The sequence below is a fragment of the Atta colombica genome, unplaced genomic scaffold (genome assembly GCF_001594045.1).
Source record: "Atta colombica isolate Treedump-2 unplaced genomic scaffold, Acol1.0 scaffold22, whole genome shotgun sequence".
NCBI lineage: Eukaryota > Metazoa > Arthropoda > Insecta > Hymenoptera > Formicidae > Atta > Atta colombica.
In genome coordinates, this window is record NW_017259316.1 from 57,555 (window position 1) to 75,006 (window position 17,452).

The following is a 17,452-nucleotide window of genomic DNA, read 5'->3' on the forward strand; positions in this document are numbered from 1 at the left end:
TATTAATATTATTAATTGTTTAATTTCTATAATAAAAATTGTTTCAATATAAAATCAAATCGAGATTTAAATAAAATTTGGATAAAATTCGTATAATGAATAAAAAATTGGATAAAAAATTCATATAATTTTTTTCTATTAACGTAGCAACATTATAAGTTTCATAGTAAAGTCTAATGGAGGAAAATTTTTTTAATAAAGTAACATCATGTTTTTTTTATGATCGTATTTATCCATACTGATATTCTCTTTCATTACTGATAAAAACTAAATTTAGATATTGTTGCATAATGTCATTCTAATTAAATGATATATCGCACAAGCATTGATAAAAATAAAATACGTAGCAAAAAAATTAGCAAAACATTCGTTTTGCTAATTTTTTTGCTAAGCAGCACTAGATTTTTATAGTGTTGTGGCATGTAGTAAAAAGTCTAATAACACCTTCAGTACAATTTTGGTTACTATCATTTGCACATGCTGGATTTTGTGTCAATAATTGTGAGAGCAGGTTTTGTACCATCGAAATGGAGCATAATATTTTGATAAAACAGAAAATCAGATTTCTTGTGAAATTTAAGAAGAATAGACCAGAAATTTATGAAATGCTACAAACGGTTTGATTATAAACTTCTATCCCATACTTCCCCAGTTTTACAAGAAATTCAGTTTTTTTGTTTTGTCGAAACATCACGCTTCATTTCGATGGTATAAAAAATCTACAATTATTAAAACAAAAACCTGCATGAGGAAATGTTAGTGTCTAAAATTATATTGAACGTATTCACTTCCTACTACATATCATACCAGTGTAAAAATCTAGTGTTGCTACGTTAGCAAAAAAAATTCAGTGCACGAACGTTTTGTCTTTATAATTCGTATTTTACTTTTATTAACGCTTGTGATATATCATTTTATTAGAATATGATACATTATGCAACAATATCTCAATTTAGTCCTTATCAGTAATAAAAGAGAACGTCAGTAACACATGATTAGAAATAAATATGATGCTGCTTTATTAAAAAAATTTTAGATATACATATATATATATATGATTCAGCTAATATTAAATAACTGTGGATGAATGGATCTAGAAATAGTAGGTATTGTTTCTTATAAATCAGAAATCACTAAATACACGTATTGCATTGGCCACAAATGTTTTTATTTAAGGTAATATGAGAACATAAAATAATAAAAGATAACTTCACTTTTAACGGAAACAATTTGTAATTAATAAAAAAAAATATATATATATAAATGAAAGATAGAGAACTCTAATTACAACAGCATAAAGATTAGCAATAAATATCTTTAATTTATCTAAATCCACTAAATTTGAATTGTTAAATTTGCTTTTTATATTTTTCAAGGTTTTAGACAGTAATAATAACATCGAACAATTTTATCTTTGTCTTTTGACTTAATAATACGACAAAACGTGCATGTGAACAATTTTCGATTATAGATACTGTTAATGGAATGCAGAAATGGCACATAGACCGATGCTTATTTTTGACTACTCATTTTTTGTAGTTTAGCTCTAGTTTCTTTACACCTTATTGAAAGCCGCAATATCAACGCTTTGTACATATTCTTCGATATTTTGAATCTTTTCCATTAACCAATCTACTGACACTTTGTCGTCTTCTACTACGCACGAAATCTGTAGTTTGTGAATTCCAAAGGCAAGCGGCATGAGTTTAGCTACAAAAGAAGGTTAAATTTTAGAGCTCGCTACGATATTAAAAACCAAAAGATATTATAAAAACTTACAAGCACCCCAAAGAAGACCATCAATCTCGATCTTCCGCACTTCTTTTTCCATGTCTTGCATGTTTGTCTCGTCGTCCCATGGTTTGACATCCAGGACGATATTTGATTTAGCTATTAAGGCTGGTTCTACAAGATACAAGTCGATTAATGATAATATAATTTGGAAAACTCTGAATTCCCTTACATACTTTTAGACTTTTTAGCAGTATATGCAGCAATTCGTTCTTCCCTAATCTTGGCAGCCTCTAAATCGTCTCCCTATCGAATCAAATACAGTAAGAATTTTCATCATAGGATGAAAATAGACAGATTTTATAATTCGCGAAAGAGATATTATTACATACTGAATTTATATGAATGTGAAAAAAGTGCTAATATTGGATGAATCAGTACTATGGGAATATCTGGTGTATGCCAAATAATAAATATCATATAATTTTACATAAATATAAAATTGCATATCGTAATATTTGTATTTATTTAGGAATATTAGTGTGTTATGTTTAATTATTTCTGTGTCATATTAAAAATTAAACTTAAACATTCGTCTTATACAAAGAGACCAATTAATATCATTTTTACAGTCTTTGCTCACTTGCCTCTGAATCAGAATCAAATAGATCAATATCTTCATTGTCATCTTTTTTTTTGTTCTGCTTCTGCTCTTGTTCTGGTTCCTCGGATTTCGCAGGACAAATTGCTATGTAAGGTATACGTGCTTCAAGACTCTCCACACGATGTTCCAAAGTTCCAACAATTTTCACTTGATGCGTCAACTTTTCAATAGTACTCTTCAGGTCCTGAATGACTATTCAGAAAGATTTTCAAATCATACATATTTTTTTAATTGTACTTGCCAGCATCATTAAGATTGTCTATCGATACAATGAGAAGAAAACGTTGATACAATTTTTTTACATTGTCTTACCTCATATTATCTTTGTACATATTTTTATATTTACATAATGTTTTAAAATGATAATTAAAAAAGTATATGTAATAATAATTTAGACTCAGATATTATATATAATTAATTTATGCTAAAATTATTTTAGGTGCAGTATATAATTACATAACATAATAAAAGAAATTATGGTGATAATTAATTTTATTTGCTGGCGCGTGCACGCGCGAGTGTCGTGTGTACAATATGTCGTGTACAGTATGACACAGTGTGTCGGTCACAGAAAGGTTGCAACTCTTTTTTTTTCGATAGATTTCGGAATGCAGTCACTCACCGAGCGATTAGTTCTTATTTGTGGATCCATATAAGAACCAATCGATCGGTGAGCAAGCTGCAGTCTGAAACTCATCGAAAAAAAGTGTTGCAATCTTTCTGAGACCGGCTGTACATACTACATATGTAGGAGAAGCCCAGGCAAAATGGACGCTGAATAAAGCGAATATTTTTTTATTTTTGCTTATCTATCTGAGCACTATCTCTAAATAGAATCTCTAATAGAATCTCTAAATAGAGATATATAGAAAATTGAGTGTTTTTTTGCGATTTTTCCTTAAGTAGTTTAATTATTATCTGTAATTGTTCCTTAACCAGTATAAATGATTTTTTATAAGAATTCTGTCTTTAAACATGTATTCGAGGTTAAAATTTTTCACTTGATGCTTCAACTTATTCTAATCTTTTCAAATTCGCGCCAGGTAGATCCTTTGGGGAAAGCGGGTGGGGGGGCAATGCGGATAATCCATTCTCTTTACTCGGTATATGATTACAATGAAAATTCGCTTGCCCAGGGGAGTCGGGCAAAGCGGATGATTTCCCTTTTTTATTAAATTGACATTTTTATTAATTAAAACGACATATTAATGTCCAAGTTTTTAAATTTTTTTTTATTCTATTTCAAAGTCCTTTAAAAGATTTATAAGAATAAAAATGGTTTCTGATCTCAATTTTAATTGTGTCATTTTTTCTTCTCAACCTTAAGCGTCCGCGCTGCCTGGGCTTCCCCAACATTTCATAAAAATATTTAAATTGAATTATAAATAAAAAAGAAATAATAACTATAATAAAAGTAAATTATATACTTAATAAAATAATATCACATTACTTTTTATTATTAATTGTTGATGGTTATTATAAAGAATTTTTTGAAATAAAAAAACTAATACTTGCATATACCATAATACTGTAATAATATACGTACTATTTCGCAGATCCTGATTTTCTTTTTCAAGTTTGACAATACGAGGAGTAATATCTTGATTTGCGGTATGAGCAAGTGCTGCAATATCATCCATCTGAAAAATAAATGTGATAAAAATATGTGATGAAAAAAATATGATTTGATACTATAAAAATTATATTTCCTACTGTAATATAATTAGTGAGATCAAATAAAAATTTGATTGTTGTATCCAGTCTTATTCATAGAAATTTTAACATTCGTTAAACTAATGTTCTTATAATTAATATATTACTGTTTTAATAACTAATCTCAATCATTTATTGTTATTACAATAATATATATATTAATATAATAGCAATAAACATTTTCACGTGAAAAACATAATAGTTAATAGTTAATTTACAATGTAAAATTCTTCTTTTCATTTTATTTTTCATTCGCAACATTAGTTTTATATTTCAAAATGCCTAAGAAGCGATGAAAGAGGACAGATTGTGAGAACAGATTTAAATAAATATATGAAAATGTTAAATTAGTAAGCGGATTGTGAAAAATTACATTGTATAAAGAGTGAGCGAAGAGAGTGCAGTACTCACACACTGTAAAGACTGTTTAATATGCTGCCGAGCCTTCGCAACCTCATTGGCCAAACTTCCAACAGGAGGCATTGGACAAGTGGACTGTTGAGCCTGTATCCACCGAGATTAAAAGTAAGCTCACACCCAGATTGATTATTCGAAACTACATGCCATATCTCCACTAAAGTTTATATTAATAATATTAACAAAATAAAAGATCCTATTAAAGATCCTAATATACACAGAGATGCATGTATTTAAATAAAATATTAAAATATTTCTTTAAATATTCCTTTTTTCTTTATAAAAAAAAATAGAATAGTGCAATCTCTAAGAGTATTGACATAAATAATTATTCTTTGATAATAAAAGTTAATTAAATGTTATTAATTAATGTTATCAAAAAAAGACATATATATTTATATACACACATATTTACTTTAACAAAAAATATACAAATATAATATTTTAAAATTGACATTGAACAATTTTGGATATTTATTAAGCTAGCACATATGTGGAGATAGACATTGCGCATATTATAGCAGAAGTATTAAGAAGTGAAATAATATTATATTTTTTAATATAAAAATGCGGCAAAAATAAACAGTATTTACAAATCATTAAAGTAAGTACGTTTTTATTATACATATATTTTTATTAAAGGAAGAAATATGGAAAACTTGTTGAATTATTAACTAAATAAGCATGCAATTAAAAATTCACTAACATACGCAAATACAAAAAAAATTGTCTACACAAAAAAGAAAATAGAAAAATTTTCCAAAGTATTATCTTACACATATTTTAATGATAATATGATATAAATAGTTATGATATAAATACTATTAAGCAAGTTATTTCGAAGTTGATAATGTTAGAAGTATTTTTAAATAAAAAATTTTAATCTATTAATTTAAATTTATCAACAAAAATATTAGAATTTATTCTTTGTGATTACTTTTTATTATTAAATCAAAATATGTAGATTTTAAACCGCCAATTGGATCCGGCGTTAAGCTGTAGGTCCCATATATTAGTGGATATATGTATATTCGTCATGCATGGCGTTTTACTGCCAAATTCCTTCCTTCCAAAGACTATATATAATGAAAAAAATTGGAAGAGGCCGATATCCAGGAATGAACGAAATCAGGCTGATGTATAGATTTTATACCTTTCGCGAATATAACAGATCTTTTTTTATCACAATTATAAATGTATAATTAAATCATTAATGACGATACATGCATATGCCATGCATTTATAGCAGACAGAAATAATACAAGTAATTACAGTAAACCTCTCAGTGCAAAATGAAAACAAAACGGGACAAAGAAACGGATGCCATTCTTTTAATTGCGAAATGTAATAGACGCGCTTTTCTACATGACAATATAATATGAAATAAAATTTAAAAAGTAAAGTCAACTGAAAATACAATTTGTCTATGTCATCTGTATCGAGACACATTGAACAGTAATCATTGGGTAAATGACACCCACAAATTGCATTAGAGCATGTACCTGGTCGAATAATTGTTCTTTATTCCTTGCGAATGGCACTGCAGTTTCTATATTTTCCCCGAGATCAGTTCCTCCATTTCCTCTATTTTTATTTCTCGTATCTTCCTTGTTCCTTTTCTCTTTAGCCTCTTTCGCATTATATTTTTTAGATTTCTCGCTCGGAGAAGCATTCTCCTTCTCCTTCGCGTTATCCCTTATGCTATCAAATTGTTCACATGTTTTTGCGTTTTCTTTATTCTGCATGTTGCATACGTCCGCAATATCTTTATTGATGGTTTTTACATTCTTTCCTTGGCATTTGGAACGTTTCATATTCGTTTCATTCGACTCATGAGCTAACTTGTTGTCTTTAGATTTTTCAGCCTTAGATTTCAATGTATTAGTATTGATTAGATCTTGGCACTTGTCAATTATAGAATTGTCAGATTTAAGCGTGCAGCCTCCCGCAATCTTACGAGACACCACCTTGAAATATGTTCCAAGCTATGCAAGTATAGGTCAACGTTTTCCAAATAACACAAGAAGCAAAAACAAAATCTTTCTTTTGTGCAACTGATACGTATAACTGCTACTTAACATGTATTATAATTAAACACGTTTATATAATCATGTAAAGTGTTTAAATATGTTGGCATATAAGCATTAGATTTGCATAATGCTTGAATTTTAGATCAAAAGATATGAAAAAAATGATTTACAAAAAAATTACAATACTATTTTATCGGTTCACCTTAAAAATGTAGAAAAAAACTTGAGATTATACTGAGAAAGAATTTTACATTTCTCATTGTAAATGTTATAGATATCTTGTATGAAGTATGAAGAGAGAAAGAGAGCAAAGCTAATTTTGTTATCACCAGATATTCCCGCGTATTTGTGTGTTAGAAATGTTAGTAAGTTATACAGTAACACAAACATGATGCATACACAAACATAGGAGAATGACACTAGGCGGCACTAGCTATGGATGCTATGATTAGGACTAGTAAATTCACTTGATAAATTATGAATGTATTATACTTTCTCAAAGGATATGGATTTAAAAAAATCTTGGTGTTATTTAAAATTCATGGTTATTAAAGACAAATGATTTACCCAATGATCTATATGTTTAAACATTTTTACTCTATCCCATTCCCTGCCGACAACTCTCTTTATTTATTGAACAGTGGATGATCGCAGCAACAACAACAATTCCTTACCTTGGCCATTTTCTCAAAATACTGCCGTTCTGCTTTGTCGTAGGATGGCTTATCAAACCATACCTTTTCTTTAGCTAGTGCAGCGGTTGCTATTGTAGCGGTTGTCATCTTTTCGGTATTTTACTTTGAATGAAGTAAAAATGCTATGAATTTCTGTAAATAAGACAAGAGAAGCAGGATAAAAAAAGATTCAATTTACATGCATAAACTTGGTTTTTCAGGTTATTTTTTAACCGTGACTAAAAATTGAGATTAAGATTGGATTGAAATTTAATTAAAATTTAAACAAAGTTCACTAAACTTGAAATTGGCTTTCTTTCTTTTGACTGATTAAATCCCAATCTAAATTCAATTTCTCTGATCACAGCTTTATTGTGTTCAAGAATCAGTTAAGAATAAAAATAGCATGAATTATAACATTCATTATATTTTATTATATAAAAGTACAATTTTTTATCTGAAGCATAACAGTAATATATGTCATATAATAATACGTAATTATAAGACTAATAATTATTAACATTAAAACCACTGGCTGTGTGGTCACTTTTGACTCATCTGATAGTTTCTGTTTATTTAAATTTGCACGTGGAGTTTTAGATTTTTGTGACTTTTCATAATCATAATTAATTACAAGTAATTTTATTTTTTTATGATGACAACCCTTCCTCATAAAAAGCCAGATTTAAATCATAATTGAATTAATTTAGACCCGCGGTTCAAGTGTTAATTAAATTATCATTAAAAATTATCTATTAATTTTCTTTTTAATTCTTATTAATTTTAAGAATCGTCATTATCATTAAGACTTAATACGTTATTCATAACTTTGTGCTTAAGAACAACTTTTTTTCATAATGTAAAAATACAATTGCCCTTTTCTTATCTTCTAATTTCATCTAGCAACCGATTTATTGTGTCTTGTTCATTTTCTGGACATACACATGGATGTATGTTTTTTGGTTTAAAATATTGTATAAATTCCTTAAGTTCATCAAAAGAAGCATGCGTGGAGTAACATACATTAAACGTCTTCTCACTAAACTTATCCCACTCTCCAATTACACTCGTATCACGTCCCTTCCATTTTTTTACTGATGGCACAATAGTTAATATGTCCTGTTGAAGGACATTGGTACGACATCTTAGACCCGAGCGATTCATACATGTAGATTTACTCATACATGCATGTATACGTGCATCCAATGGATTATTTGTAACGTGACATGCCAACTCTGGGATACGAATATAACTGTTGTATACATATTCCTTAACATGAATGAGTGTTTTCAAAGATTTTGACAGCTCCATGTAGAGAAACTCAGAACCATATAAAGCAGAACATTCCAGAATAACGACTTTCCTTGGGCTTTCATCTAGCCATTTTTTTACAACTTTACACATTACATTTATACTTTCTATTCTTGTCGGGAGATAAGTGAAATCATGACCTAAAAATGTTGTATCTAAATATACATTATCAAATTTTTTTGGAAAATTGTTGCAATAATTCAGTGATTTTATTTTATAATAATCTTTTGGATTGATTCTAAAATCTCCAGTATATAATATTAATTTATTCATTTTCTCAAAAACAAACATCACTGAGCCAGGACAATGTCCAGCAGAAGTAAATGTTACAAAAAGAATATCAGTCTCTTCGCTGTTATAATTACTTCTGTATTCAATACAAATTTTTTTATCGACTTCGATATCTTTTACATAAGTTTCTACATTACGCAGATTTTCATAATACTTATCTTCTAAGAAAACTTTAGTAATACGACTACAATAAAGATACTTATTATACTGTTTCAAATGATCAAAAAACATATTGTTCAAACCACACATGTGATCAATATGACAATGGCTAAGGAAATACACAGAGGAATTCATGTTTTCTCGATCAAAACGATCCACTGAGATGCCTGGTATCTCTTTGATAAGCCCAACGAACGTTGACATTCTGATGTATAAAATCTTCCTGTAATGAAGAATCTAGATATCAACTAAGTCCATACAAACATGTGAATGCCTGATAAAATAATAATAGAGCAACAAATTATTAAGAATAAATCATTTATTTCATTAAAAATTCAGTTATATTCAATTAATTTTGTTAAAATATTTAATTAATATTTAGCTTGCAAAAGAATTGCTCTGAATGACCCGATGGATAAAAATCTTTGATTATTTGTTTTCACAATTTTCCACAATTTGTCTTATAACCAAATACTTATATCCTTTATACTGACGCAAAAATTAATTATTTCACAAATATTGTAACTTTGTAAAACAGCTCTTTCCAAGATTGAATTAAGATGAAATAGTGCATGATGTATGTTATAAATTAAATGATATGTTATAAATTAAATAGATAAAAATTATATAGTTAAATAATCATAATAAAATTATATTGAATTCTAGAATATTTTAACCTTTTAAGAAGGTAGTCAAAACACCTCTCTTACACTGTTATTTTAAAAATCTTCTAAAAAAAAAAAAAATATTCCACAAATCTTTAAGTTCATTATTTTTACATTCCTCTGTCTCATAAGGATAAAAATAATGTAAATTTAACTATAATCTAAATTTATTACTAAAAATATAACTAAAAATAAAATCTGGAATGCTCTAATTACTCCACCTATCTACTTAAAGGTTAAATATATACATACGTATATATATTAGTAGATGCAATGAAAAATTAAAATCAAATGCTTCATTTTCTCGAATAATATTATAAAATCTGAAATTGTTATATAAAAAAAAGTTTAAATTTCTATTCTCCATTTATCAGTATATTCAGATTATCAAATCGCTAGCGATTTTAGAAAACCACTTCGAATTAGACACTTTCGCCACATGTATGTATCACTCTTAATTAAAACAGTAAATATTGACGATATTAGACTCGACAGATCGCTTTTCTCGAAATTTCGATGAGATATATATGTGCAATATATTCTATCATGTGCAGTATTGATCGGTGAGTTTGCATGCATTTACTGACTTATATTTTTTGTAATATTAGTCAGATTAGCTAATAGTTGATTAATAGAAATCAGGAAGAATCGATTTGACATAAAATAATCTGTTAAATTTAAGTTACCTCGAGCCACGTCCAGATATCAAATTGGCTCAATAATTATTCGGTGGCCAAAATTCCAGCGTGCCGCAGGAAAACGTGAAAATCGTGCCAAGACAAAGTGGCTACCAGGGTTGCCCAGATATATAATATGTAAGATCGCATCCAGAGCGCGCTCAAGTCGCCCAAAATTACAAAATATTAGGTGTGGGAAAAAGTTCGTGGCGTTTTTTAAATGCCATTTAATGGAAAAAACGCCACGAACTTTTTCTCATATCTAATATGATAAATGCATCATTTTTTTTAAATGAAACGTTGAAAATGGTGTAATGGCTAATAAGATTATAGTTCCTAACATGTTCATTGGTTACCGCATCACATTTTGCCGTGCGGTAAATAACGTTTCCAGTGTGGCAGGAGCCATTAGGGTGAAATCACACGGAAAACTGCGGAATAGAGAAGGCGTCAGAGAAGCAACTAATCAGCGTTCTTTTGTATCATTCTGAATAGCGCTGATTGGTTGTTTCTATGACGCATTCTCTATTCCGCAGTCGTTTTCCGCATCGTGTGATTTTACCTTTATCTAGGAAGAGCAATCATGGAATGATTCGGAATACATTAGACCGGGTTCACATCTAGACGGAAAAGTGGAAAAGGGGAAGCCAATCGCAGTAATAGTAGGTGGTACACTTGCTTGTCTTTCTGCTTCTGTCTTTCCGCGAGTTCTGATTGGCTTCCGCTTTTTCGCTTTCCGCTTTTCTGTCAAGGTGTGATAATCAGGCCTTATAATCAGAATCTAGCGCTTGTCTTTAACCAATCAGTAACTTGAACAAATTCGGCTACGATCTCCTCTTTGATACGCGGAATCGCTAATTTTGTATCACACCATAGCTTTAGGTTAGTTCGAAACCGGGGAACCGGTTGAGCCTTTCTAAGGCGTAACAAAAGGAAGGAAATGGAGGACTTCGATTGGACATTTTCTTATGTATTACTTGTTATGCGTTATGCTAAGAGCTGTGCTCCCCGTTTAAGGGTGTATCCACAACTAGCCGCATAAACGTATGTATAAAGAAAATTATCCAATCGCATTTCTTCTATATAGACGAACGTAAAATGTGATTGAATAATTTTTTTATGCGGCTATGGAAGTTTGTGTGGATATATCCTAATGATCGCAATAGAAACTCTTGCATAACGCATAATGTATAGTGCATAAAGGAATCAACCAATTGAAATTGTTCTTTTTCAATAATGAAATAAGAGGAAAGGAAAGATTCTGATTAGTTGATTCTCTTATTCACTATGCGTTATGCGAAAGTCTGTGCTGCAGCCTTAAGGCCAAAAGAAGAAGTGTTGTGCATAGAACGCACAGAACACAATTGACGTAAATATCAAATATTCGACGATCGAAAAATGAATGTTATTTTGAAAGTGTTTCATAAAAGTTAATCATTTTCTGTTGTTGTTTATTGCCTGATTTAATGTACAATTGATAAGGTAGTAAGCTCAATAAGTGTCATACAGGATACAAGAATGCCACCGAAATGTAAATTTCAAGAAGGTATAGTTTCTTATTCATTTTGCAGTGAAGATTAATTGTTGAACTTTTTTTGTATTTTTGATTTTATGAATTGAATTAATATTATGGTTTGTATATTAGGAGAAAAAGTTCTGTGCTTTCATGGACCATTGATCTATGAAGCCAAGTGTTTGAAGTCATCTATTACCAAGGAGAAGCAAGTTAAATATCTTATTCATTATGCTGGTTGGAATAAAAAGTAAGATTTTTATACATATGTGTGTGTGAACTATATGTAGGATTTATTTATATAACGTTTTTATATAATGTTTATTTATATAACGCTAATGAAGTTGAATCATATACTGAATTATATATTTGAAAAAAAAATAGTTGGGATGAATGGGTTCCTGAAAGTAGAGTGCTCAAATATAATGAGGCAAATGTACAGAAACAGAGAGAAGTCCAGAGAGCGCACTCAAATCAGCAATCTGCTCAGAAAAACAAAAAGGGAAATACAGCAACTAAAACACAAGGTCGAAGGAGTGAGGGAGGTCGAGAAAAAGATACTGATAGTAGATCAAGCACTCCTGTCGCTGATAAGAGTATGAGTCGTTTTAGTAAAGGTACAAGTAGCTCAGTAATGCCTTCGTCTTCTCATGAGTCTGTGTCTGAACCACCACGTAAAAAACGCAGGTTTGTTATTTAACATCTAATGTTTTTTTTACAATTGTGTATTGCAGTTTATTAAAAGAATTTTTTTTTAGTCGTCTAGAGCCGTCTGGCGAGACTGAAGAATATCTTACGAAAATAGAGGTTAAAATCAAGTTACCTGAAGAATTGAAGTTTGTGCTAATAGACGAATCTGAAATAATACTGAAGCATCACAAATTACCTGCATTACCTGTACAAAATACAGTTGACAAAATTCTAGATGATTATGTAGAAACAAAATCATCAGGGAAATCTAATGATATTAGGTATAATGACTGAAAGTCGACAATTATTATTTTATTGAATAATGAAGATTGTAAATTATATTTTATATATGTATATGTGCACAACATGTCATGATAATTATCTGTTTACAATCTGGATATTTTTAACATATTTAAAATTTTATTCTCAAATTTCTTTCTCATTTTTTAAATCAAATTAATTTTTATAAAATAAATGTTAACATTTGAGTTAAAAAATTATTTGATAATATAAGAATATCAAAAAGTAATGAAATGACTTTCATATTTTCTGAAAAAAAAACTTAGGCTGGATAAAAAAGATCTAGATTACAAACAAAGAGAGCAAAATGGGAACAAAAAACTATGATTGCAATTGAAGCATTACCTCTATTTCAGAGAAAGCACGTTGGAAATAACGAAAGGTATTCGGGAATACTTTAATAACACATTGGGCCTTCAACTATTGTATAAATGGGAACGACCGCAGTTTATACAGATAATGAATGACAATCCGGAAGCGTTGCCAAGTCAGTTATACGGAGCGTTTCATCTTCTTAGACTATTCGGTAAAACATTCTATAATATAATTTGTTGTTTTTAACTGACATTATTTAAATGTGATAATTTTAACTTTGTAGTACGACTCGGTGGTATGCTCTCTTATACGCCCTTAGACGAGAAGAGTATACAGTTATTGCTGTCGCATTTTCACGATTTTCTGCAATATTTGCAAAAGAACAACGCTGTGCTCTTTAATCTTCAACAAGATTACACAGATCCATCACCAGATTATCATCGAAAGTATGGTTAAACTATCAGTTTATTTTTTTTCAAATTTATATTTGAACGAATGTATTACTTATATGCGAAATATTTTACATGACAATCTGTTTACACATAGGATGCTATTTAAATTCATTTTTTACACAACTATCGTATAATCATTTTAAATGAAGTAATATAATAATTTAGCTAGTAATAATAATATAAATAAATTATTGCGAAACAAAGATGATGATATAAAAAAAATTATGATGAAATTATGATGAAATTATAATTCAAATAGATAACGCGATATTAAGGAGGATTCATAAAATTATCAGATTTTGGCCTAAACGATAGAATCTTTCTGATATTTCATGTTTTCTATTCATTTCCATTGACATGCTATTTCTATTCATTGACATGCTGTATCATTTGAAAATTTTTATTTCATAGTTTATAGATCTGATGGAAATATATTGAAAATTAAAAGAACACAATTTCGTCAAAATCTGATCTTTGATTGTAATTTTCAATATTTTCCTGCAGTCAATTTGAAATTAATGTTGCAAATGATTCAGCGCAAAAGATATGAAAAAAAAAAACGTAAGGATTACATTGCTTAGACTAAAATTGGCTGTTTTACTTTTTATTCAATGTTCTGAAGAATGAATAAAATAGATTAATTTTGACCAAAACAATAGAATCTTTTTTTTTTATTTTTTTGATGTGTTGAATTATTTGCAAACGTTAATTTCAAATTAAACTAATAGGAAAATGTTGAAAATTGCAATCAAAGATCCGATTTCGACAAATTGCTATTTTTAATGCGATTTTCGACATGTCCTCATCAGACTAGTTTGAAATAAATGTTTTCAAATGATTGAGTTGATCAAAAAATACAAAAAAAAATGTACATAAGAAAGATTCCATCGTTTAAAGATTAAGACAAAATCCAGTAATTTTACCTAACCTCTACATTTTAGATATTAAGTCAGAATAAAATAAACCAGATAGATTAGTTAAATATAAAAGAGAAGAGAAAGAGGGAGGGGAGGGAGGGAGCCAAGAAACAATAATTAATGTTTTATGAAAATATTAAATGAAAATGATACGCGTGTATAAAGCAAAAAAAAAAAAATAAAAGACCGAGGCCCTACGCACAATAGAAGAAAAAAGAAATTAAGAATAAAAGGAATAAAAAGGAATAAAAAGAGTAAACGATTTTAAACTATCAGAAATCGGATATATCGGAATACATGGTTTCTGATAGATTGAAATCGTTTATTCTTTATTCCTAATGCCTGTATTCATCTGTAGATGCTGCACAAATTATTTCATTGGTTGCTGAGCATCTAAAGATAAATTTAAGAAAGCCTTAAATTAAGGCCTGATGAATATGAGCATAATTCCTTATTCCTTCTGTTGTGCGTAGAGCCTTAATCTTTTAACATTGTTTTTTGCTTTATACACGAGCATCATTTTAATATTTTCAACATAAAACATTAATTATTTATGAAAATAATAATTAGAACAATACAATTGCCCGTGTTCATAGATTAGACTTTATAGATTTAAGACTTTCTTAAATTTATCTTTAGATGCTCAGCAGCCAATGAAATAATTCGTACAGTACCTGAAGTTAAATTTAAGGAAGCCTTAAATATAAGATCTGACTATGAATACGCAAATATTTTATAGATAAATTTGAAAAATCAAATGATCAATCCGAGTCAGTTCGAAATAATCTGTCCTTTTGTCGGATAGACAAATGCAACGACCAATCCATTTAATCGACACTCACGAACAGTCAATCAGCGAGCGTCACATAGTGATCTAAAATGGATTCTATCAAGACCCCCCCCCCCCGAAATGCGAAGGAATAATGATAAGATGATTTTAACCTATCAGAAGCTATATATTCCAATGTATCTGATTTTTGATAGGTTGAAATCGTGTTATTTCTATCGCTATTCCTTCGTATGATGATCCGGAGCTTTGGACGTCGACCGGCCATCTCAGTACAGCTAGTATGCATCGACATAATCGAATCATCGAGTATTCGAGTCTCTCGCCAACGTTCGACGTGGAAGTCGTTGGAGGATCGTCCGTCATTCGCCCCGGGCGAGAATCTATAGTCGATAACGGCACGCACACGTATTAGGACGCGCCGGTGTTACGTCTCGCGTCGTGGCGGTGCAAATGCGCGCGCCAGGCGAGTACGAGCCAGTCCGCGAACATCGGGCCAGTCAGTCAGTGGCAGGAAAAAATGGCGGATGTCGACTTGAATATCGACAACTTGATACAGAGATTGTTGGAAGGTACGTGATTGCGACGGGACGGCCGACGTGTTGAAATATGCGTGTACGACGCGCGTCGTTTTGCCGCCGCGCGCGTGTACGTCGCGAGCGTGTTTCGTCCGCGCGCGATCGACGGAAATTTACTGCGGCGCAGCCGGGACCCGCACCCGGATATAAACGCGACGCAACGCGATGCGCGAGTCAAATCGAATGCTCGAACTTGTCACAATTGAAACGCGACGCGCTCATGCCCCACGTTCCCGCGCGTCGAATGCACGTATGCTTCAACTCGTTTTCGCAATCATCGCACGACAGTCCCGAACCACGCGGCCCTCTTTTTCGTTCGCTCCGTCTCCCTCGCTCTCCGAGAGTGCGTATCGCGCGGGAGCGTGACGCGGTATTCCGATCACGCGTCCTTCGTGTCACCGCGCGCGACTTCCCGATCGAGCCGATCAAAAGATGCAGGGTGGATATCGATCTTGCCCGTCAAACTTTCGCGGTCATTGCCGTTGCGATACATGAATAAAAAAAAAAATTCATGAGATCATTCGATATTCCTCTTTTTTCCTCTTCCTCTTTCGATCTCGTTCCGAACTATATCTATTTTCCCATCTCTCTCCCTTGCCTCTCTTCCTCTCTTTCTTTCTCTCTATCCATCCCTCTATCTCACTGCTTGGTCGCGTTCATTTTCTCACTCTACGATATAACTCCATCTACTTCTCGCGACTTAAAGAGCCCACCCCTCCCTCCGCGCAAACCGCCACCGCATCACCCCCTTCGCCCTGCGCCGCGCGATCTTTTATCCCTCCGTTCTCTTTAGCCGCAGAAAAAAAGAAGAAACAATCTCTCTCTTTTTGTTTGTTCTCTCTCTCATGCTACGCGAATGCGGGAACCCCCTTGTGCGGTAAAGTATACCACACGCAGAAAGACCAGGTTCAGAAGAAAGCCAAGCTAAAAGATATTTTCTCGTCGGACTTTGTCGGTACGCAGCTACTACACAACAATAACCAGCCACCATCACCACTATCATTACAGCAACAACAGGAAACAACAAACTCCTCCACATAGAATTATCCTGCATTCTCTAAATTCTTTAGAGTCGAATCTCTCTAAATAGATGAAAATTGAGCCAGTCTTGAAAAAGAATGACTGAGTTTTCAATCTTTAACTCTTACTACACGCGATTGAATCATTCTTGTTCTGCATTTTTCTTCTAAAAACTAAGATCAAATAATTTATTATATCACACATTTATACATAATTTTTTAAATAATCTTGCGAATACTTTTTAAAGATATCAAAATATATTAAAAAGTTAAAGTATATCAAGAAATATTTAATAATTTTTGTATGTTTATTAAAGTAATGAAAATTAATCTGGGACATAAATGACCCATTATGTCATAATAAGGACTGAATCGTATGTATTAAGAGTGAGATTTCACTCTTCAGAATAAGATTTATTCTAAAAATTTTATGGTGAATTCGGTCACTTGTACTAAACTAATGGACATAAAAAGGCTGTTTTGCATAAAGTATCTAAATGCAATGGCATAATCAACTTTGACAATAAAATTATATACACATATTTTGTT

The 17,452-nt window shown here is 31.0% G+C and overlaps 3 protein-coding genes across 8 annotated transcripts in view; 2 read left to right on the forward strand and 1 right to left on the reverse strand.

Annotated features, from left to right (window-relative positions):
* Positions 1-1,146: 1,146 nt before the first annotated feature.
* Positions 1,147-10,450, reverse strand: LOC108687880 (probable elongation factor 1-delta). Of its 4 annotated transcripts, XM_018193895.1 has the most exons (9): positions 10,342-10,450; positions 7,230-7,382; positions 6,028-6,492; positions 4,520-4,612; positions 3,942-4,035; positions 2,379-2,587; positions 1,968-2,037; positions 1,780-1,905; positions 1,147-1,710 (listed from the first exon to the last, which is right to left on the reverse strand). In XM_018193895.1, exons 2-9 carry the CDS (start codon positions 7,335-7,337, stop codon positions 1,556-1,558), a joined length of 1,320 nt encoding a protein of 439 aa, XP_018049384.1. In that variant the 5' UTR covers positions 7,338-7,382; positions 10,342-10,450; the 3' UTR covers positions 1,147-1,555. The 4 variants fall into 4 exon arrangements, with proteins under 4 accessions (XP_018049384.1, XP_018049387.1, XP_018049385.1 ...); XM_018193898.1 differs by lacking the exon at positions 6,028-6,492; XM_018193896.1 differs by lacking the exon at positions 4,520-4,612.
* A 1,214-nt stretch (positions 10,451-11,664) lies between these two features.
* On the forward strand, positions 11,665-13,831 carry LOC108687890 (mortality factor 4-like protein 1). The gene is made up of 6 exons (XM_018193914.1): positions 11,665-11,878; positions 11,978-12,095; positions 12,230-12,532; positions 12,604-12,816; positions 13,192-13,361; positions 13,434-13,831. Exons 1-6 carry the CDS (start codon positions 11,851-11,853, stop codon positions 13,604-13,606), a joined length of 1,005 nt encoding a protein of 334 aa, XP_018049403.1. The 5' UTR covers positions 11,665-11,850; the 3' UTR covers positions 13,607-13,831.
* Positions 13,832-15,593: 1,762 nt separating this feature from the next.
* The window catches only part of LOC108687898 (serine/threonine-protein phosphatase PP1-beta catalytic subunit), an 8,692-nt gene continuing 6,833 nt past the window's right edge, over positions 15,594-17,452 (forward strand). For 2 of the 3 annotated variants that reach the window (XR_001931761.1, XM_018193920.1), the window contains exons 1-2: positions 15,594-15,878; positions 16,768-16,839. Coding sequence is in view for 2 of the 3 variants with exons in the window: in XM_018193920.1 (XP_018049409.1) it covers positions 15,827-15,878; positions 16,768-16,839 (124 nt within the window). In the remaining variant the exon portion in view is untranslated. The remainder of the gene's footprint in view (positions 15,879-16,767; positions 16,840-17,452) is intronic. The other variant, XM_018193922.1, reaches the window with a different exon arrangement.

Coding starts and splice junctions, on each gene's coding strand:
- LOC108687890 (XM_018193914.1), top strand. CDS start 11,851: ATGCCACCGAAATGTAAATTTCAAGAAG. Junction 12,096..12,229: donor TATGCTGGTTGGAATAAAAA/GTAAGATTTTTA, acceptor AAAAAAAAATAG/TTGGGATGAATGGGTTCCTG. Junction 12,817..13,191: donor GGGAAATCTAATGATATTAG/GTATAATGACTG, acceptor CCTCTATTTCAG/AGAAAGCACGTTGGAAATAA.
- LOC108687880 (XM_018193895.1), bottom strand. CDS start 7,337: ATGACAACCGCTACAATAGCAACCGCTGCACTAGCTAAAGAAAAGGTA. Junction 4,613..6,027: donor AAGAACAATTATTCGACCAG/GTACATGCTCTA, acceptor CGGTGGATACAG/GCTCAACAGTCCACTTGTCC. Junction 2,588..3,941: donor AAATCAGGATCTGCGAAATA/GTACGTATATTA, acceptor CTTTCTGAATAG/TCATTCAGGACCTGAAGAGT.